Here is a 23,186-nt window from a genome sequence, read left to right on the forward strand (position 1 = left end):
AAGTAAGCCAGCCCCACAGAGCCGTCAGCCTGTCACAGCCGATCACAGAAATGACATCTCCCACCCTCATCAATCCAGACAGCGGAGCGATGAGCGGCCACACAGAGCATGTGCGGCCTATTCGGCAGCCAGAGGACACATCTGGGCTATTAAAGATGGAAAAAAAAGAGCAATCAAACAGCCCATCAGGCCTTCCTCCGCGTGACCGCCTCGTCTCGGGCATCTCGCAGATCTCTTCACATTAAAGAGACGCACACTGACGAGAGGCAGCTTAAAGATTGTTTTCTGCAACTTCTGCGCCGGCTGAATCAATACTGGATAAGTACAATTGCACAATTGGCGATAATTAGCAGGTGCTGCATGTAAATATGGACACATGACCAAGGTACTGACGATCTGCGATGGCTGTGCATGAGAATACACAATTGTTGGGCTTTTTTCTGTTACTGGAAAAATGTAAGACAGATTAAGCTTTCGTATACAAATTTAACTTGTAGTTTTGAAAATGTAACAAGTAAACTCATTTATATTTCAATTCAAATGATTATGTTGTTTATTCAGCAAGGATGCATTCATGGATCGAAAGTGACAGTAAGGATTTATAATGTTTCTAATGAATGTTTTAATTAAAGTATTTTTGTTCATTGAGATTTATATTTTAAAACATACAGTTATTTTTAGAATTTCTATGTACATTTGAACTTCGATCACCAAAACAATCCTGAAAACAACAATGTTTTCAACAATGGTAATAATGAAAAATATTTCTTAAGCACAAAATCAGCAGAGTGTAATGATTTCTGAAGGATCATGTGACACTGAAGACTGGAGTTATGATGATGAAAATTCAGCTTTTCCATCACAGGAATCAATAACATTTTAATATTAAAAAAAGGAATCAGTTATTTTAAAATACAATAATAATTCACAATATTACTGTACCTTACTGTATTTTTGATCAAATAAATGCAACTTTAGATTTCTTTCAAAAACATTAATAAATCTTACCAAACCCAAACTTTTGAAGTGTAATTCAGTGTCTTTATGACACAAAATCTGATGTAACTGGCAGAAGCTGTTTGAATATAATACATCAATCACTTTACAAAAAACATTCGGAAAAAAACACATTATATACGATTTTACGGTGGCTGAAATAGTTTTGCAGACCGACAAAAATAGTCAAAAAAGCACCATGTAGTTTTCTGTGAATGTGGCTGGATTGAGGTTTTGAAAACAAAATGTGGTGAGGACATTATCCTGCACCCTGGATACTGACGTTAGCAGTTCCTGGTTTGAAACTAGCAGGTTTAAAGTGGCTAAAACCAATAAATCCGTCCATGAGCCGCTTTTTCTTTACATGGAACCGCCCCAGAATCAGCACCAGCATTTTGTTAGTCAAAAGGAAACTGGAAACGCAACTCAAATGAGCACTACGGTCCAGGCAAACTGCTGCAACACAGCTCCATTGTCGAAAGAAAAAAAAAAACACCAAAAAACAAATAAAATTCCACACCAGACAGCCGTCTTTTAAACATCCTAAAAAGACCTGCCAACTAAGCCGACACTGAACAAACTGTGAAGCACTTTAATAAACACTGAAATAAAAACATTCTGAAACAACACAGACAATTGCAAACAGGTGTTTGTTGGTGTGCTGCCAGACAGACGCCTTCAAAGGAAGGAGATTACCTTTCTTTTCCATCCGCTTCATGTCCATGAGCTTCTCCACGTTCCGCGGGTCGTTCAGCCACAGCTGCATGCGTACGAACGGCTCTCGACCCTTCAGACTGAGCTTGTGCCAGGGCTTGGGCCGGGCCAGCAGATCAGACACGGAGCCCTGCGTCAAACCCAGGATGCTCTCGCCAAACAGACGCTGACCTGTATATATCGCATTTGTCAAGGAAACTTCATATGAATCAACGTTGGACAACCAGAAATGGTCCAAATACTTGTTAACAATCGTTTTATTATTAAGAATTGTTTTACTTGAAGTACTTTGTGCAACATATGAACATGTTTTTATTGTGGCATCAAGTTTGATCAAACAAGCTCTGATGATTTTGCTTTTAACCTCCACCTTTAAGAAAAGGTGCTTTTAAACTGCTTTCATGGTTTGAAAAGCAAACACAAACGATCGTATTCCTTAAGAAACCTTCACACGAGAATGCTGCCGATAAGCCCTTTGGTTTTGTTATACAATAGAAAACATTCATTCATGTGTCTGAATTGTCCAAATATGTTTTGAGGCCAGATACATTTCATTTATTTTGGGCCAATATTATTATTAAAAAATAAAGAGCTCTTAAGAACATGTTTTTATTGTGTTGTGACATCAAAGTTTGATCAAACACGCTCTGCTGATTTCACTTTTAACCTCCACCTTTAAGACGAGGTGCTTTCAAACAGTTTTCATCGGCCGCTTAAGCTTTCAACGATTTTTTTTTCACTCCAAACAAAAGGCACCTGAATCCTCTTGACAATAACTGCGATCTGTCTATGTTCAAAAAGGAAACGTTCCCCAGAGTAAAACAAAAGCCTGCGATCCCAGAAGTTTACTTCTCTCTGTCCCTACAGACTCGTATCAACACAGCTGTCTTTACATTCTGCACTTTATACAGGTCAATACCACTACAGAGCACAACAAATCTTTGTTGCTCCCGAGACAAAAATCGCGTCGGGAAATGAGACTCTGTGAGATGAAAGAGACTGTCACAGTATCACGCTGAGGTATCGTCTGCGCGATATATCCGCATTCTCCATTGTTTTATTGTGTGTGATCACATGAGTTTAAAAGAAGAAAGTGTGAACACAAAGACAAAGTGTCTCTTTTGAACATGAGGACAACGGATGGTGCAAGTTAAAACAAACGGTGAAGGAGAAAGTAGCTGTGTCCAGTGTGACATTCTCATTCGACCTCTCATTAATTATGGCAGGGACATTGAGACAGTCGTAGTGGCGGCCATTAAGTGCTAAAGGAGGGCCAACCTGTCCTCCACCTGTCCTCTCATGTGGAGAGACATTATTATTATGTATTGTCTCTCTAGGACAAAATACACCATGTACTGCATCTAATAATGAGTCAAATTTATGGAATAATGGACAGTGGTATTCAGAAGTCTGAATCATTTAGCAAATCAGTCTATTTTATATCAGTTTTTTTTTTTTTTTGAGCGATGAATTTCCATGACATTTCCAGTAGACTGTGGTTTACTAGATAAGGATTTTAATAAATCACTTTCACCAAATCGCTAATGAATTATTCAGACCATTTGGGAACCAGTTTGACTGATTTAAATGAACTGAAATCACTCAGAAATTAAGCATTACTATGGTTTGTAAGCAAGTGAAGCAAGCATAAGTGTAAGCAAGTGTTAGCAAATATATATTTGTGCGGAAATAAGTACTTTTTTATGCCTGACCACAACTACCAACTAATATATAATTCTTAAATATTTTTAAGTTATTTAAAATTCTTAAAATGTATTTTTTTATATATATTTAAATATTATATTTAAATTATTTTATAATATTATTTATAATTATATTTTAGAATTTATATATAAAAATGATCAATCAAATAAACAAAACATGGCATCAAAAACATAACAAAAATAGCAAAAACTGTGTTCAAAAGTTTGGGATAAACAAGATTTTTAATGTTTTTTAACATTAAAACTTTTGCTCATCAAGGCGGCATTTATTTGGGCAAAAATAGAGGAGAAAAAAAACAGTAATATTTTGAAATATTATAACAATTTAAAACAACAGTTCTTTATTTTATTATACTTTAAAATATAATTTATTCTTATGATGAAAAGCTGAATTTTCATCAGCCATTACTCCAGTACTCCGATCATTCTGAATTTTCAATATACTGACTTATTATCAATGTTGGAAACAGTTGTGCTGCTTAATATTATATATATATATATATATATATATATATATATATATATATATATATATATAAATATATATATATTTTTTTCTTTTTATCAGTTTAAAACATCCTGAATAAAAGTATTAATTTCTTTAAATTCTTAAAAAAAATAAAATAAATACTGATCCCAAACTTTTGAACGGCAGTGTAGGTAACAAATTTTTCAGAACGGTAGCTTCATTTTAGCTAAACTACTTGAAATGATGGATTCGACTGCAGCTAGTCCATATTTCGTTCACACTGAAGTACACTGGGCACCACTGTTTTTTCACTCACTCACCGAGGTTGTTATCTGTTAGAACTTCTTTCACTTTCTTAGTGATGGCGTAGGTGTCCAGCTCGGGCGACATCGCTACCATCTCTTGTATGCTGAGCCCCGAGTGTCCCGGCAGAGGTAATGGTAGAGGTGTGCCGGGCTGGGACTCGGAAGTTTCGCTGGGCTCCTGGATGGACGCTCGGCACATCTGCTCCTCCTGCTGGCTTTTGACAGACTCCTCGGCTGAACTCAGAGGGGATTCTGGGGCAGGACTGCAGCTGGCCGAGGTCTTCGGAGTAATCTCTATGGAAACGAGAGGAACAGAATTAAGACGTTGCGCCAATGCAGCACGTGAGCTCGTCCGTTGGCTGGGCATTACTTATTGACAGAAGGCCCGAATGAAGATCTGTCTAAATATGGAGCGAGTACCCAATGAAACCGTAACCCCAACCAAGGTCTTCCTGCTCAGCAACAGGAAGTGATGGACAGTGACAGATGCATCATGTCATGCCAAGTCACAGCTTCTCTTGAAGCATAATGAGACAAATAAATTAACGAGGAAGAGAGACAAACGCGTTTGGTGTTCTGAGAATTAATAATGGTATGTACCAAGATAGCTCCTCCAATAACACGCATTTCTGTGTTTAAAGGCACAGTTCACCCAAAAATAAAATTTCTGTCATAATTTATTCACCCTCATGTTGTTCCAAACCTGTATGACATTCTTCTATGAAACAGATTTTTTTTGTTTGTTTGTTTGGAAGAATCTCCAAGCTGCAAGACTAAAATTCAAAGCTGGAATCAGTTTTTAATTTTTTTTAATTAATACTTTTATTCAGCAAGGATGCTGTAAATTGATCAAAAGTGACAGTAAAGAAATTAATAACATTACTAGATTTCTATTTGAAATAAATGCTGAACTTTCTATTCATCAAAGAACACAGAAAAAAATAAATGTTTCCACAAAAATATTGCGTATAATATACCTGTTTTGATAATAATTGACAACAATGCGAAATGTTTCTTGACCACAGAATCAGCATATTAGAATGGTTTCAGAAAGAAAAGGAATAAATCACAGAATTAAAATTACATTTTAAAATACATAAAAATTGAAAGCTGTTCTTTATAATATTTAAATTTTTTATGTTAGCTTTGTACTGTATTTTTACTGTATAAATGCAGCCTTTGAAATGTAAGAGCTTAAACTGTAATCTCATCCACAAACTAACAAAAAAAGAGAGAGAGCGAAACAAACTATACAATTTCTGTTTAAAGGAAAATAGAAAGCCATACATGTTTGTAGTGACATAAGGGCAATTAAATAATGACCAAATTTTCATTTGAAGTAAATTATTATTCCTTTAACACACAGACTTCAAGCACCCAACACTCTCTCTAATACTCTTTCCTTTCATTTCCCATCTTCCTCTACCCCTCTATTTCAGATTCGTTGGCTGTGGCAGTGCAGTGCAGTGCTGGTGGTGAAGAGAGCATCGGGAGGGAGCGTCAGTTTGGATTAGCTGCCTGCTGAGCTGGGGGACACGGCAAACAGAGAGCAGGGCGCTCAAGGCGGGGAGCAGGCAGTCATATCAGATCTGCAGCAAGACCACGCACAGCCTGGTGACAGTTTGACTGGCGGCATGGTCTGTGTGTGTGTGTGTGTGTGTGGGAGGGGAGCGAGGGAGGAAGGAGGTGTTTTAGGGACACGAGCGGGAATGACAGGATGTTCCTGCGTGACATGCTGCAAGTAACCAGTGCGTATGCGTGTGATAAAGAGGACGGGAGGGGTGGCCACATCTGGACACACAGCTGGTTAATGCAGCTACGCATGTGGCCGAGCACACACACACAGAGCCGGAATAAGCGGCACAAATGTGAAAGCCTACATCTGTCCAGCCCTTATTTTGATGCATGATGGGATTGAGTCTCATACACAAACAACAGGTTTAAATCGAACGGGTCCGAAAATATCTGATTGGGATGTACTCAAATCTCAGCGTGGATTTTAAAGAAATCAGTACTTTTATTCAGCAAGGATGCATTCAATTGATCAAAAGTGACTGTAAAGGTTATTAAAGGACCGTAAAGTTATTTTAAATAGTAATGATATTTTACAATATTACTGTTTTTAGTGAATTTTTGATCAAATAAATGCAGGTCAGATTTCTTTTAAAATTTTCTTTTAAAAAGTCAGATTAAATATCTTTTTGGCCCTAATTTTGAAGCAAGTTGGGATTGCACAACAGGTTTAAACTGAAAGGCTCCTAAAACATCTGATCAAGGCATTGCCAAACTATAGCACAGTCTAATCTTAACTGGGTTCTGATTGGACGATCGCAAGGACAGACTGACATTCAGAGGAGAGGATCTGCAGAGACTGATGAGGGGTCATGGATTGCTCTTCAACTCACACACACACACACACACACACCTATGCATACACATACATAGACACACACACACCCTGGAGGAGAGCTTGTTTTAGCCTGGTTGAGAGTGTCGTCCTAATGAGGGTCAGTAAGGACAGGCAATATACAGGACACTTGCTAGAGGACAACAGACAGTGAACAGGAAGAACCTTGTGTGGTGTTGTAACATCTATCTATTTGGGCTTTTAGTCCTTTTTTAACCTTTAGAGTTATTAACCTTTTTTCCTTTAATTTTCTCACATGGTTTTTCTGAAAGAGACTGTTCACTCAAACACTGACAAATAATGTAATTCCAAATCTGTATGATTTAAGAAAGTCATTCATACTGGTTTGGATCAACATGAGGGTGCGTAAATGACAAGTTTCATTACCGAGTGAAATATTTGTTTTGTTTTTTTAAGCAAAAACTGGCTCCCTTCTTTCTATAAATCAGCATATATCAATAGGTTGACCTAAATCAATCTGAGTCATCAAAACTGTTTTAAATCCAGATCGGGCTCTTTCCTGTACCCTGCCACCATTTGCAGTTTTTTTTTTTTTTTTGCTGAGGTGCATTAGCTCAGTGCTAAGTGCTCCGTGCTGAAAGCTGTGAGGCACAGAACAGGGCAGCTGGAAGAAATAAACCCATTACAGACGTCTAAAGCTCGGGCCATTATGGTGCCTGCTGTTCAGATTATCTACCAAATCGGTCAAGCCTGGCCAGTTCATTTAAACACACTTTCTCCCCAACTATCCACACTGGCACGTCACCGTATGAATGTGTGTGCAAACATATATCCTCATGCCAAGTTTAATAAAGTTAATAAAAAATACAAAATAAGCAGTACACATATACACACACACACACACACACACACACACACACACACACACACACACACACACACACACACATACATATCTACATAATTAAAAGGAAAAAAAAGTTTGTTTTATTTATAATATAATATAATATCAAACACACTACGGTTCAAAAATTTATATCAGTACATTATTTTGTTTTAGGAAATAATACTTTTATTCAACAAGGACATATTAAAATGATTAAAATGTTATAATTCAGTTATAATTATAATTTTACAATATAATATAATTAAATATAAAAAAGAATTTAAAAATTACAATAATCTTGTGTTTTTGTCTCTGTGTGTGTTTAAAAACCATCGTAATATCACAAAGTCCATTTAAATTCTTCACTGTTTGGATTAAACAAGAAAATGGTGTGACATTTACATTTCTGTTTAATCTAACAGCCCCGTTTCCAAAGTTGACCATTTCATATTCCTTTTTATCACCACCTATTGCTTCTCCAGTTGAACTCATTGCTATAATGTATATATTACCCGGCTTAATTTGTGGTAAAAATGACAGAGAAAGGCTTCTTTAAGTAGGACAGCGAGCAAGTGCTATTCATCATAATCGGCCTCGCACTCACACGCACAGCTTGACTCCCATTTATCATTCCATCGGCTGATTATTTGCATATTAATCAGCCACTAGAGCATGATGGTGCGCTCGGCAGCCAGTCACAGAGGAGGAGAGGCGGGTAATTATCATATATCCCGGCGCTGATGGGCTAATTGATTACAACAGCTCAAGGAGGCCCTTGAGAGAGCCCAGGGGGCCTTTTCTGGATGGCCCCTGTGAGACAAACCCCCCTTCCCATCCACGCTGCACCGATTTAACCCAACCCCCTGATGCCTTTCCATGAAATTTAGGTCAATGGAAATATAAAAAAATTGATGACTGCTAATAAATGGCATAATGGGGTATAAAAAGGCCTTGAACTACAAAATAATAACTAGATTTTTACATCCATAACTCACAGTTTAAGATATTCACATTTCATAGTGCAAACTAAACATTAGTGCATAGCGCTAATAATTATATAGCACTTTAATAAACATCTGAGATCGATCACCAGAACGCTGTTGTCCCAGGATAATGATTGCACATTAAAAGTGGGTCAGCAGTATGATCCTGTATCCATTTAGTCATGAGTAATTTAAATTCTCCCACCGTAAGGCTGAGCGAGGTACAGCTGGCTGAACTACTGAAGGTTTGTCCTCGGTTATTTATTCAAGCCAGACTAAAACCAGTATCAGTCAAACCATTAAAGGAATGCAGCCGTTAGCATTTTCAGGAAATGCTGTTTTTCTTCACTTTTTTATAAACTGCATCTCAGAGCGCACTATATTAATCAGACAGATATTATAAGCCATCCATTAAAGTCAGAATGAAACAAGATATTTATCAAGAAAAAAAAAATAAACGTTTCTCTATCCAGAATTGACTGGATTGTCAAAAATGGGTGATCTTAACATTAGAGACCAGGCAGCTCGCTTCATTCCTGTGATATTTTCAGTGTTAGATATTCAAGAGAAATCTAATTTTGGCGAGGAGAAGCGGATGTGATCGGAGAGTTCTGCATTCTCAAACGCCCATGCCAAATGATAAGAAAGCCGAATGAATGGTGGCTTTGATGGCAGCTCAGGATGTGAAGAGTGAAACTGAGAAACCAAAGCCACATCAGAAACGAGCAGCTCTTTCACATCCGTCTTGAGCCACTGTGCACGTTTCTCTGCATATATAAAACTACAGTGACGTCTACATATGAGTATGTGTGATGGTAAACAGTATCAGGCTGTTACCTTGTGTTTGTCCAGGCATTGGCAGCAGTGCCTGGCCCAGCTCTCCGTTCAGCCATAACTGCATGCGTATAAACGGCTCTCTTCCTTTCTGCGTGAGCTTGCTCCAGTGCTTTGGCCGAGAGAGCATGTCGCTCACGCTCCCCTGAGAGAGGCCCAGCACCTGCAATCCACACACAAACACACACAGGAGATATGGTATATCAAGATTCAGAGAAAAACAGCCCTGAAACAAATATAAAGATATTTCATGATGCAATAAGAAGAAAGAAGCAGCTGCTATTACAAACTCAAAAATTTGCATGGAGTATAAAAACGAAACTGACACACACTCGCTCAAATCGTTTTTAGGAAAACCACGGGTGGGTAATCGATGGAAGCGTATCTGATGGGAAAAGCACTGACCTTCTCGCCAAAGATCCGCTGGCAGATGCCATTCTTGGCTAGTTTGTCTTTGACCTGCTGTGTGAGATCGACAGTGTCCACTTCCTGGTACATGTAGTACTCGTACTGCTCAGGGGTGAGCGGGGGCACCACCGGTTTGGCGACTTTGGAGAGGGACAGTAAAGGCGAGGAGGAAGGCAGTGGGCTGCTCTGAGGCGTCTCGCTGCCACTGGGCATCTGCAGACTCAGCTCTGAGCTCTGGGAGTACGGGGACTCTGAGCTGGGCCAGTCTTTCCAGTAATCCAGAGAGGAAGCAGGAGCCACGGGCGCAGTGCTGCCCAGCCGAGGGAGCTTCTGGTGGGGGCAAAGAGTAATATAGTTGGGGTTAGCCGTATAAGGAAACTGCTTGTTGCTTGAGGAGGAAGAAGTGGGCTATTCTAGGGTGTGACTTTTGAAGAAAAATGCGATATGTGATACCTTGTTAAATAATGCAATAATCAATATGCGACACAATATTGCTTTAAGTGTGTGAAATCAATTTAGATTATATATATAAAAAATGAAAATGATATAGCCAATATATGTTTCGCATTATTTCTTGGAAAATAAATCATCACTACAACTTTTGAAAGTAAACCGCGGCGTTTTAGCATTAAATAAAATGTAATGTCACAAATCTATAAATGTAATTTTAACATCAATGTAAAGACCAAAAACAAAATAATAGTGCCAATATCTAAATACCAAAAATTCTTTGCTCAACTTGGTAATATGTATATTTATTAACCTAAATCTTAAAATCAAGAACATCCAGGTAAACAAAAACACCTGAAACTAGATGTGGGCAATTGGTAATTTTAGTTATTTAAATTTAATAAGAACTACAAACAAGTGGACAAATACAATAAAACAAAGATACAAATGAAATAAACAGTGCTTTGAGTCAAAAAACACGCTGTCAGAAAGGATAGATTTTCACAAAGTTTTGAAGTAGCCATTATTAAATTAATTCCGATATCCCATGCCGTTGCGATGTGCATATTGCAATATGTACATTTGCAATATTTGGAATTATTGTGCACCACTAGGTGAGACTATTCTGATTGATGTCAAGTAAATACAGAGCTTGTGAATGAAATGGTATTCTCTGTATGCAATATAGATGTTATGGTGGTTGCAAAGATATTGCTGTGCAGTTGCTAGGGCAGGTTTTTTTTGCAGGGTTTTCGAAGGGTGTGCTAGGGGTCCACAGAAAAATAGTAGTAGAAAAATTGTGTAAAAATAAACTAATAATTCGAAAAATGAATTCAGAAAAAAAAAAAAAAAAAACTATTCAAAGTTCAACATTTAATTTCATGTCGATTTATCATGCAGCCCTATTAACAATGCACTATACCTCCTTGCTATCCTCTTGGCTGTGGGCGTCTTCGCTAACGGAGGGCTGCCCAGTTCCGCGACGCTCAGAGAGACCTGTGCTCCACCAGTGCTCCCTCCAAGAACCCCCACCTAAACCTCCTCCACTCTCAGAGAGACGTCCGAGCTTGTGCACTCCATCCACCCCCACATCTGAGACGGCCACCTCACCTATCTCCTTCTTCACCCCACTGTGGAAGTCCAAGAGAGGAGAGGTGGAGGTCTTCTTCAGAGACTGAGCAATAGGGGTGTAGGGGAGGGTGGAGAGCGGGGAGCCCAGGAGCGAGAGATCGGTCGGGGCCATAGAGCTGGCCTTCAGTACGGGCTCCAGAGCCACCTGCTGGGCCTCCATCTCCCTCCGAGCCTGCTCAAGGATGGAACGAATATTCTCGTCGGAGTTGCTGGAGGAGGACGGAGGCTGAGAACTCTCAACTGCAGGAACAGAAGAGAACAAGTAAGTGGTCACAATCTGTTTCACCTATACAACCACCACATTATTACTCAAAAAAAGAGGAACTTAAAGGAATAGCTTACACAAAAATAAAAACTCTGGCATTATTTACTTAACCCTCATGTTTTCCAAACTTTCTTCAGTGGAACATCGAAAAATGTTGTAACAGAAGTTATGACAATAAAAAGATATAGTGACCACAAGTGGTCAAGCTTCAAAAAGGACAAAAGAGTACAAGAAACATACTCAATTTTGGCCTTTTTGCACAAATTTGTTGTAAAGCCTACTGTTATGATACTCTTAAGGTGTTTTTCATTATTTTTGGAGCTTGAGCTCCTAATTACTTCTACAGTATGGAAAAGAGCAGCGTGAACATTCTCCAAAACATCATCTCTTGTGTTCCCAAGAAGACTGAAAGTCATACAGGTTTGAACAAAATAAATAAACATGATTGTGAGTAAATGATGACAGAATTTTTGATATGGGTGAACTATTCCTTTAAAGGGTGCCAATAAGAGATTGCTGCCCTATGCTACCCAATAACATTTCAGAATAAATTTGGAGTTTAATGTGACATATGATATATCAATATTATATATTATAGTTTCAAATTTTAAAGTTAAACAAAGATGTCTGTTTTCTGTGAGTTAGACCGTAAAAGATTTCTCAACACGTGTACATAGGGTTTTTTATTGATGTATATATATATATAAAACATACATCGGTCATAAATCCCCATGACTCAGACTGATTTATGACAGTGAGAAGTTCATTGGAAGCAGTAGCGCTCTTGGCGTGGGGGGAAAATCTTGGGGGGAAAACTTTCAACAGACAGCACAAAACCTCACCAAGTCTTAGACTGTGTGCATATATTTGGAAATAGCTGCCCGACCCTCTGTGGTAACCTGATCGCCATTGCCTCTCCCCCACACCGTCTGCAGTGGCAGGTGGGGAAGAGAGTTAGTTTAAATCCGTTACACAAGCTTGGACAGGAAAAGGTAAAGGAGGGAATTTCAACATTCAAAAACAGAGGGGATATGACTCATTATGTTATTGACTGATATAATCATTTTAGACAGCGCTAGTTTAAAAATCTGCATTGCAATTACAGTTTTGGCCAACATACACCATCATTCAAAAGTGTGGGGTTAATAAAATTTTTAAAAGCTTTTGAAGGAAGTCTCTTATGCTCACCAATGCTGCATTTACTTGATCAAAAATATAGTAAAAACAGTAATACTGTGAAATATTTGTTTTCTACTTGAATATATTTCAAAATTATTTATTTCTGTGAATTTTCGGCATCACTACTCCAGTGTTCAGTGTCACATGATCCTTTGGAAATCATTCTAATATGCTTATTTGGTGCTCAAGAAACATTTCTTATTATTTCAATGTTGAAAGCAATTGTGTGGCTTAATATTTTCGTTAAAAATGTGATATTTTATTTTCAAGATTCTTTGTTAAATAGAAAGTTAAAGGACCAATTTATTTGAAATTGAAATAGAAGTATTTACTGTCTATTTTGATCAATTTAATGCATTCTTGCTGAATAAAATATTAACTTCTTAAAAAAACAACAACAACAAAAACTCTTGAACAGTAGTGTACTATGCTAGTATGATGACACCACAACAATTCTGCAATAGAAAACTTGACTCATTTATAAAAAGTGAATGAAAGAATGATTGTCAGGTGGTAACAGTGAGTCCAATCCTACAGGAAGTGACATAACTGATTGTGGGAAGGTGGAAAACACATGTGAACGCCTTGATCCTTTCTTGATTACCTGATGACAGAAAAAGACTCACCTGCTTTCTGCACTTGTAACTCTCTCTTGGCCTGCTCCAAGATGGACTTGATGGCTTCATCGGAGCCGGTCTCAGGTGTGCGGATCCGTGTGGTGATGTTACCTGCGAAGACACGAGAAGGACATGTAGCTGTAAGTGACACATCATGTGGAACAATCTGGAGAACAATATATACAATCTTTTAGACTGAAATTGGCAAAAATATTGCTATTTCTGCATGACAAAGCAAGAGTTCAAATAGATGCAAACGCAAGCTTATTCTAAACTACAAACTATCCAATATGCTAAAATAAGCCTGACACTTTTTTATTTCATGGAATTGCAATCCTGCAACCAAACTCACTGGCACAAAACTAAAAAACCATTAGCAATCGTTTGCTTGTCTATAATATTGTGTGTATCAGCACCTGCTCGTGGCTACAGCTGCACTTCCTGTGCAAGGACTGAAACCTTTTCCTGTCCTCTACAACAAAGAGACGGTACGATTTGGATAAAATCCATGAGAAACAACAGAGCTTGTGTGGAAGTATCATCAGACAGGCCGGTGCAATAATAATAAATATGGAAAGTGAGAGAAGGAAAAAGTGGCAGAGGGAAAGTGCCCAGCGAGCAGTGGGCAGCAGGGCAAGGTCAGAGTCACTGGTGTGTGAGGAGAGCAGCTGGACGTGTGTGTGAGGTGGAAGTAATGCTCTCTCGCCCTCTCTCTCTCTCTCTCTCACACACAGGGGTGGCTAGCCACCCACAGCGCTGCCCTGGGGGAGACCCAACCACCAGTTGTAATGTGGTGGCACTGTAGATCTGCCTGAAGGATTCTGCCACACACACACACACATATATACACACAAGCTGACCACAAAATAACAGGACAGACTTCTCAAGGACCTCCGTGATGGAATGTTACATAGGTTTAGGCTTGATAACACTCACACAGAGTTTTTTTCCACAGTTTGAAACTAATCTATGCTGTCAAAGGTGTAGCATTTATTGTAAACAGCTGTCTTCCGACAGTCCGAACGAGATCTTTTGAAATTCCAGTCACACCTCTTCCAGCCCTGTCTGTCTCACTCACTTGTTTTGCAACAGATTCCAGGCCAGAGATTGAGAAGAAACAGACCAGCACAACAAAAACATACAGACACACTGCGGATCTGACACTCCAGAAACCCGTAACACGAGAGGGAAGGCGTGAGACAGACCTGGCCGCGTGGAGCCTTCCGAGCCGGTTCTTCGCTTCGGAACATCCTGAAACACTCTGTTCAGGTTCTGGCCTGGGTTCTCTGTTGGAAAACAAGTGGCGGAAGATAGAAATAAAGTAAGACCAAGCCCTAAACTCCTGCTGTCAATTGTCCAATCATCTCCAGGGCTCAATAATAAGAATGACTGAGTATGAGACACGTTTTTTTTTTTGGTCGGTTGACAAAAATGTCACCTGTCTTACAGTCTTAGTGCTGCGGCATCAGTGTATCTTGCATTCGCTGACGAGCAAACACCTTGGAATTGAAATTCTGCTGATTTAGATGTTAACGTTATTTAGCTAATATTAGCTAGCACAGATGATGTTCTGCCGTATTTGCGAGAGAATGACTAGCCTTTGTCACAAAAAATCTGTAAAGTTTTGCACTCATTTTCCAATTAAAAGTACTAATAAATCCATAGCTTTCAGAGTTACATTATATTTGTAAAATTTCCAGCAATTACTGCAAATAAAAAAACTTAAGAAATCTTTACCAAAATATATTTATATTTTTTGTTTAATAATAAATAAATTGCACATTTTTCTGCTTTTCAGAAAAAATTATTTTATAGATCATTTTAATTTAAATTAAGGTAACATTTTACTTAAAGCCTTTATGTATAATGCATTATAAAGGGTTATTAAAGGGTATAATGCATTATAATTAATCATAATGTGCATCGTAATACATTATATCTTGTCATAAAGAATTATAACTGAATTTAAAATCCAGATTTTTGCGACTGTGCAATGCATTATAAGGTGCGTTACAAGGCATAATTAATGCATTAAAACTACTTTCATAATGCATTATACATAAAGGCTTTAAGTCAAGTTTTACCTGTTTTAAAATATAAATATAGTAGTATAAAATTTTATATTAATAATCCCCCATTGGGGAAACTGATTTGCCTCCAATACAAGAAAACAAGAAAAATAGACATTACAGTCACAAACAATAAGAATATAATTTACAATATAATAAATTTAAACATAACATTTAAAAAAAATACTTTTTTCTGAAAAGCGAAAAAAAAAATCATTTTGGGGTAAATTATTAATTTAAAAATTAAATTAAAAATACAAATGTATTCCTGTGAAAAGCAATATATATTCCTTTTCTAAAACATATAATAAGCGTTGCTAAGAAATCCTTATTGTTGAGCCCTGATCTTAAATGGTTGTCAGAATGTCTTCATAGTTAATTTTGAGAGCACTTAGTAATACTAATCCAGAGTAATTCCTTTACATGGACAGATACATGTAAATATCCTTTGAATGGTAGTTTGTTCAGCTTAAACACAAATCGACCTAGTCTGACCCCAAAGAAAGCCACCTGCACAGTGCAGAACTCACTCGAGTGATTATTTCAACGTTAATGTGCTCCTTTATCCCAGGTCTTTGATGTGAATGAATGGGTTTTAAGGTTTTTACAAAGTTTATACTCCCATGGGAGACCACAAGCTGACGCTATGGAGGCAGACAGCCAGACCAGACTCCCTTGAAGACATTCCAAACCTGTGTGCAGACGCTCGGGCAGCACAGTCAGCCTTTTTCAGCTCCGGCTCTGTTTCAAAACTACTGCCTCACAGCTAGACTGAACAAACTTAGACTCGGCTCAACACGGCTTCAAGGATTCGCAGCCAACTGCCCTCATATGCAAGTACTTTCGCTCACGCTGGGCTTGGCCTTGATTTGTTCGCTCTAGCTGTGAAGCACAGACTTGAGGCAAAACATAATGCTCGCAAACCTCTCTGAACTTCCTCTTTACCTGTAGGCTGAGACCGAAATGAAAGAAAGGGTAGACTACTGAAGTTTAGCTCTAATCAACACGCCGCCTGCACCTACTGAGTACTGATAGTGTTTCCATCAGACTCTAGTATCTAGTCTCTGTGGGCTTCATGTAGTTATCTGAAGACTCTCAATCTTAAAGGTTATGTGCGCCATTCCATAGTGGATGAAAGGGTTAGTTTAGCCTAAAGCTTATTGGAAGGGATTCACGTAAGCCTGTTTTTGCCTACATGGAAAAAAAAAACAATGATAATAATAAGGTAACTGCGACTTCATACCTGACGACTGTGATTTCTTACCTCACAAATGTGACTTTTTTACCTCAGAAATGCAACTACTTTTCTCATAAATGAAATGCTACTTTATATCTCACAAATGCAAATTTATACCACATAAATTCAACTTTTTTTTTAACCTCACAAATGTGAAATTATACCTCATAATTCATTTCTCATAATTAAGATTTTTACTTGCCAGTTTTTGATGACTTCATATCTAAATTTTAACTACTTCACAAAAATGATTTTATACCTTACTAATGTGACTTCATTTCACAATACTGCAAAGTTATTTCATACCTTAGAAATGTTTTACCTCATATATGGGACTTTTACCTCAGAAATGAGACTACTTTTCTCATATTTGAAACTCTATACCTCACAAATGCAAATGTGTACCATGTAATCTCAACTTTTTTACCTCACAAATGCGACCCTTTTAACTCACAAATGCAACTTTATATTTCACAAATCTGAAATTATTTCTCATAATTAAGACTTCTACTTGCCAGTTTTTACCTCACAGACGTGACTTCCTATCTCATAAATGCAACTATCTCAAAAATGATTTTATACCTCACTAATTTGACTTCATTTTACATTATTGTGACTTTATACCTCACAGTAAGATTTAATATCTTAGAAATGTGACTTTTACCTCACAAATGTGACTTCATAAACAAATGCAAGATTTTACCTGAAAAATGTGACTTCATTCTTTAAAATGTGCGACTTTATACCTCACAAATACAGTACAACTTCATACCTCAAAAACATGATTTTATACCTCACAAATGCAACTGTATACCTCACGATTATGACTTTATATCTCATGACTTGTGACAATTCACAAATGCGAATTTATACCTCAAAACTGTGAATTCATAACTCAAAATCACAATCATACCTCAAAACTTCATATCTCACAATTGTAACTTTATATCTCAAAAATGTCTCTTCATATCTCACAAATGCAACTGTAGATCTTATTTAAAATTTTAGTTAACAATTACTTTTTTTTTTTTTTTTTATCACAATTGTAACTTTATATCTCAAGATTGCATAAAGAGTACAGCTGAATCACAGCAATCGCAAAGCACTGCCCTCTCTTGTTATTTCAAATATTTGACTATTTAAAGTAATTGATTTGACTGCTCTTTAAAGAAAAGCGTGCTCCAAATGTGAGACTGCTAACATCAGTGTGTCCTTGTTTAAGTTGCTTACATGTGAGAGGAATTAGCATGCTGTTAACTGAGCACTATTTAATCCCATGCATAATGTTTGAAAATAAACGTGCGTTGGGAGATCATCTGCGATAACAAGGTTAAGTTGTTTCCTCAAGCTCTGTAACTGACCTCTCTGCCTGCCCTGGATGCTCCTCAGTGCCAGGATGTTCTGCTCATCAGACAGGAAGTGCTTCATCTTGTGAAAGGGCTCTTTGCCACGGATAGTTAACTTGCTCCAGGGTTTGGGCCTGGCCAGAATCTCACTGACCGAGCCTTGGGACAGACCCAACACATAATGGCCGAACACACGCTGGCCGATGTTGTGTTTGATCAGCTGCTCCTTGACCTGTCGCGCAATCTCAGCCGTGTCCATTTCCTCCCCTTCCGACGTGCTGCCCGCGCCCTCAGACTGGCTGGGAGAGGGCGCCAGGCCGTTAACCTCCGGGCTGCCTGCTGACTGAGGGGGTAGGGGGCTGGACAGAGAGTTGGTTGTAGCGTAATGGGGCGGCCCGAAGAGCACAGAACTTGGAGAAGGGTCCTGGAGGGCTTTGGTGTAGATGGTTTGCATGAGCTGCCTCTGAAGAAGCGAGTTGAGTGCCATTTTGCCAGCCAACGGGGGGAACGTGGCGCCCACGCTGGCCATGCCGGGGGTAAAGAAGTCTGGCCCGATGCCCGTGGGGGAGAAAGGGTGGGTACCGTTGGCACTGGCAGCAGATTCGGAGGTAGCGGTGCCCGTCCTCATCAAAAGCTGAGGGGAGGGGGGAGGAGGGGACCCCTGGAGTGTGGTAGGGACTGGAGTGGCAGGAAGACGCTGAAGGTTTTCCACTGTGGTTTCTTTACTCTTCCGCCCCACTGATCCTGTAGAACAAACCGAAGGGTGATGAGAAAAATCATGGGTACTGATTTAGGCTGCTGCTAAAAATATTTAGGAGATAAACGTACAGTAAAATCCTGGTAAGGTGATTTTGTATTATCCTGAAGGTGGATACTAGCCGATTTACTGTACATTATGCCATGGCTACTTACTTAATAAACAGACGTGCTGCTGAAATTTGAGAAGACAAAGTAATACTAAAGAAATTATAACTATTGGTTTTAAAATTGGTTACATGGAACAAAAGACAATATTTATACAAAGCAATCATTCTACAAAAATATATGACCACAGAATGTTTTTTGACCAGTGCACAGCTATATCTGTTTTTTTCCCCCTAGAAATGAACTAAGATAAATTCAAAATGTCCTTTTGAATATTATTTTCTAAAAAAAACGAGCAGAAACAAAGTGCTGTGGAAATCTGTGGTGTGTATGTGTGTGTGTGCCACAGGCTGACGTTTAACACTGATCTCCTCTGAGGTCTGCAGACTAGCAGGCATGTCCAGAGATATCAGGCCAGGCAACTGTGCGTGGGCTACCTGCTCATGCTGTGGGGACTGTTCACTGCAAGGCCTTGTGGGTGTCAGTACGGTTATCCTTTTTGCCATGACAAAACACCTCTGCTGTGTGCGCTTCCATAACAATACCATCACTTTATACAATGGTGGCAAAATCAATATTTAGTGCAACAGAATTCTGTTGGCTGTCAGAGACAGATACACGCTACGATCACATATGATTCTCCAACACTGCAGCATCAGCAGCGAATGCCAGGTTTAAAATGCTAAATTTGAAATAGAAAGTCACATTTAAAACGCAAATGAAATGTATGATCTCCATAGGGGTGTCCAGAGGTGTTCTGTAATGACATTTCCAACCTTACACACACAGAGCGTGGTCGAAAGAGCAGGAAAAGGAAAATAAGAACTAATTATCACATTGGTCTCCGCTAGCCGTTCAGGATTTATGCAAGCCCCAGGTGACCTGATCTCCTACAAGCCAAAACGTAATATTCTGCTGCCTCTAGAAAAGGATGAACTGACCTTAACAACACAAATGCCTCCAAACCTAACTCGTCACTCTCAGGATGATCTGTTACGATATATATTTGTTTTTTCTTGAGGCAAAATAAAATCATACAGCCATAAGGTTCTGAAAGTTTTATTAGGTCATGTTGCATGTCCAGCTGGATTTTAGGTGAAGTTAGGTTTGGAAAAAAGTAATCAATAAATCACGCCAGTTCCTGTGTGTTAGCTGCAGCGTCACAATTTCCCAGTGACTGGCTGGTTAATGTTCCTCAGAAGAGGATGGATTCTGTGTAAACTCACCACTGAAGTCATTGTTGGCAAATCGTTTCAAAGCGCTCTCTGACAGCTGGCTATGGACTTTCCCCATCAGCAACATCTCCAACGGCTTGGATGAGTCCTAAAATGAAGGACAGATAAGATTAAAAATTATATACAAGAGGGTAGAAAATGATGGGAAGTAAGGGAACAGAAATGAGGAAGAAAAGGAAGTGAGGAAGGAAGTAAAACAGGAAGAAGAAAAATGAAGGAAGAAAAACAAAAGTAAAGTTATGGAATGGGAAGGAAGAAAGGAGTAACAAATGTAAAGTTTTAAAAGGAAATAACTGAGAAAATAAAAGAAAGAAAAAAGGAAAGAAATAAGGAAAAGGGAAATTAAGGCAGAAAGGAAGAAAGGAAGGAAGGAAGGAGAAGCAAATGTAAGGTTTTAGAAGGAAAGAATAGAGAAAAGAAAGAAAAAGGAATGAAGAAAGAAAGAAAGAAAGGTAAGTTTAGAAAGGTAAGAATTGAGAGGAAATGTTAAGAGAAATGGAACAGAAGGAAATGAGGAAGGAAGTGAACAAAGAGGAAAAAAGAAAGGTTATGAAGGAAGCAAAAGATGAAATGGAAGAAAAGAAACAAAAGGAAAGTTATGGAAAGGGAAGAAAAAGTGAGGAGAGAAGGTTAGGAAGTAAAGAATTGTGAAAGGGAAAGAAAGGAAGGAATTGAGTAAGGGGAAAAAGGAAACAAGGAATAAAGAATAGAAGAAAGAAGGAATATAAAGGAAGAAACAAACCAAAGAAAAAAAATAAAATTGCAAAAAAAAAAAAAAAAACTATCAGCTCTTTTACATGTATTTATTAATTAAAAAAAAATTAATTAATGTTTCAGAAATGAATGGGACAAATTTATGACATGATATTCAGAATTTACAAAACATCAAAAGCAAGAAAACATGCTACCTTTTACTATTACAAGAAGAAGAAAAATCACGTGATGTCTTACCTGTACTGAAGAGTGATGATCTGATGAGTTGTGCTCCATTGATTTCAGGTTGCTGTTGAGAGTGAAAAAAGTGTTTACGTATTAAATAATACGAATACAACTACAAAGCCAAACGTTCATTCAGAAGCCTTTGCTTTCGAATTCAGGTCAAGAACTGAACGCCGCTCAGCTTAATAAGCATTGGCTCAGCGTTCAGTATCATAATTCGAAAATTCCTGTGACACCTACAATCACGTTACTCAAATTAACCTGTGTGCCTAGCCATGCTCCACTCAGGGCTGATCTGTTATCTATGGATTAAACGGGGCCATTTTCAAAAGCCTTTTGGGTGAAAACACTCATTATATTACGGTGGAATGTTCCTCGAGTAGACAACAAGCTATCAATATACATTCAGCAAAGCGGCTTTTTAGGCCGATCATCAGACCGGCGAAGATCTTAACAACACCCTCTATTCATGGATTACTTGCTTTATAAATCCAAATTGGGAATATTACGTCTAAAATCAAGTTATGCAACGGACAGCCAGACATCTCCTGAAGCCTCCCAACACACACGCCGACAGCACAGACGAGCGGCCGAGCCAAAAACACACATATCAGTCAATTAGGTTATCGCCGATGCAAACTACGTTAGCCTCCTCATTACAGCTGTGGCTGGAGATGAAACGCAGCAATCCCTCAGTCCCGCGCAGAAACCACTCCGACAACAAAGCATGCTTAATCCGCTTTTCTCAAAAATAAGACCCAATACTCCTTGCATACCTAAGGTTCTTTGAATTTATTAAACAGAACTGAGATTACCGCAGAGTAAAAATCCTTCTGGTAAAATATGGGAATAAAAGGTCTGTGCGCAGACGGAGTTTGGCAATCTCTGCGGTTCATATCTCTGCTGGCTGAACTACATGGGATCACATTCAGTACGTCTGACTGTAAAGTTCAAGACCACCAGGTACTAAAAACTCACAGTTCGAGCCCTGGAGCGAGAGATGTCGGTACATGCATAACGGAGCGGTGGGTAAAGGTTAAGGATGGTCTGAGGGTCTTAAATTATGTATGTGGACAGACCTGACCAACACCAGGTCAGGTCACTCCAAACAAAACCTTTGCTTATTTAGACCCGCCTTAAAGCCAGTTTGTGGTATTATACACTTGAATGTCACGTTAAGGTTGAAGCAACGTTCCCATCAGTGTTAAAATATTGTTAATAATGCTAAAATATTCACATAAATGTGAGGGAAAAGGCTGAAGCGTCAGGATTATTTGCGCTGACAGAATTAGTGCTTCAGAACTTACCAGAGTTCTCGTTTGATCTCCTCGTAGTCTGACTGCTCTTGAAGCTTTTCTTCAAGTTGCTGGGGAGGGGAAAAGGCAGATATATGTATTTATAAACAAATTTGAACTGTGAATCACTGATGTACTATATTATACTGAAAATCTCACAATATTCACACAGAGGGTTCAAATATTTCCCTTAGAATAAAAACAGCGTACTATTTTGGAATGACATAAGAATGAATAATGACAGAATTTTTTTTTTTTTTTTTATGGTGCCCTATACCTTTAAGGGGCTCAAAATAAATGATACAAACAGATACAAACAATGAAACATTTCTTTCATTTTGAATTATTATTATTTTTTATTTTTTTTTTAGATTTTATTAAATCAAAACCATTTAAAATTACATTCAATTAAAATAATATATTTGGTAGGGCTGTCAAATGATTAATCACGATTAATCACATCCAAAATAAAAGTTTTGTTTACATAATATATGTGTGTATACTGTGTATATTTATTATGTATATATAAATACACACACATGCATGTATATATTTAAGAAGAATATGTTATGTTTATATATTAAATATATTTATATATAATATAAAATATAAGAATATAAATATATAAATGTATATACATGTAAATATTTTCTAAATATATAATTTGTGTGTGTGTATTTATATATACATAATAAATATACCCTGTACACATACATATATTATGTAAACAAAACTTTTATTTTGGATGTGATTAATCGTGATTAATCATTTGACAGCCCTAATATTTGGTAATATAAATTTTTACAATTACTGTTCAAAAGTTTGGGGTCAGTAAGATTTTTTTTTTAGGAAAATATATTTTTTTATCAGCA

At 38.0% G+C, this 23,186-nt stretch overlaps 1 protein-coding gene across 6 annotated transcripts in view; it reads right to left on the reverse strand.

Annotated features, from left to right (window-relative positions):
* Window positions 1–23,186, reverse strand: part of cux1a (cut-like homeobox 1a) — a 119,460-nt gene that overhangs the window by 8,160 nt on the left and 88,114 nt on the right. For 3 of the 6 annotated variants that reach the window (XM_042732818.1, XM_042732819.1, XM_042732823.1), the window contains exons 12-23: window positions 22,327–22,385; window positions 21,032–21,083; window positions 20,072–20,168; window positions 17,997–18,725; window positions 14,535–14,615; window positions 13,339–13,440; window positions 12,376–12,462; window positions 11,060–11,508; window positions 9,685–10,017; window positions 9,283–9,442; window positions 4,224–4,502; window positions 1,693–1,881 (exon numbers count right to left, since the gene is read on the reverse strand). In XM_042732818.1, the coding sequence (XP_042588752.1) occupies window positions 1,693–1,881; window positions 4,224–4,502; window positions 9,283–9,442; window positions 9,685–10,017; window positions 11,060–11,508; window positions 12,376–12,462; window positions 13,339–13,440; window positions 14,535–14,615; window positions 17,997–18,725; window positions 20,072–20,168; window positions 21,032–21,083; window positions 22,327–22,385 (2,617 nt within the window). The remainder of the gene's footprint in view (window positions 1–1,692; window positions 1,882–4,223; window positions 4,503–9,282; window positions 9,443–9,684; window positions 10,018–11,059; window positions 11,509–12,375; window positions 12,463–13,338; window positions 13,441–14,534; window positions 14,616–17,996; window positions 18,726–20,071; window positions 20,169–21,031; window positions 21,084–22,326; window positions 22,386–23,186) is intronic. The other 3 variants (XM_042732820.1, XM_042732821.1, XM_042732822.1) reach the window with 3 other exon arrangements.

Source organism: Cyprinus carpio, chromosome B10 (assembly GCF_018340385.1).
Source record: "Cyprinus carpio isolate SPL01 chromosome B10, ASM1834038v1, whole genome shotgun sequence".
Taxonomy (NCBI): domain Eukaryota; kingdom Metazoa; phylum Chordata; class Actinopteri; order Cypriniformes; family Cyprinidae; genus Cyprinus; species Cyprinus carpio.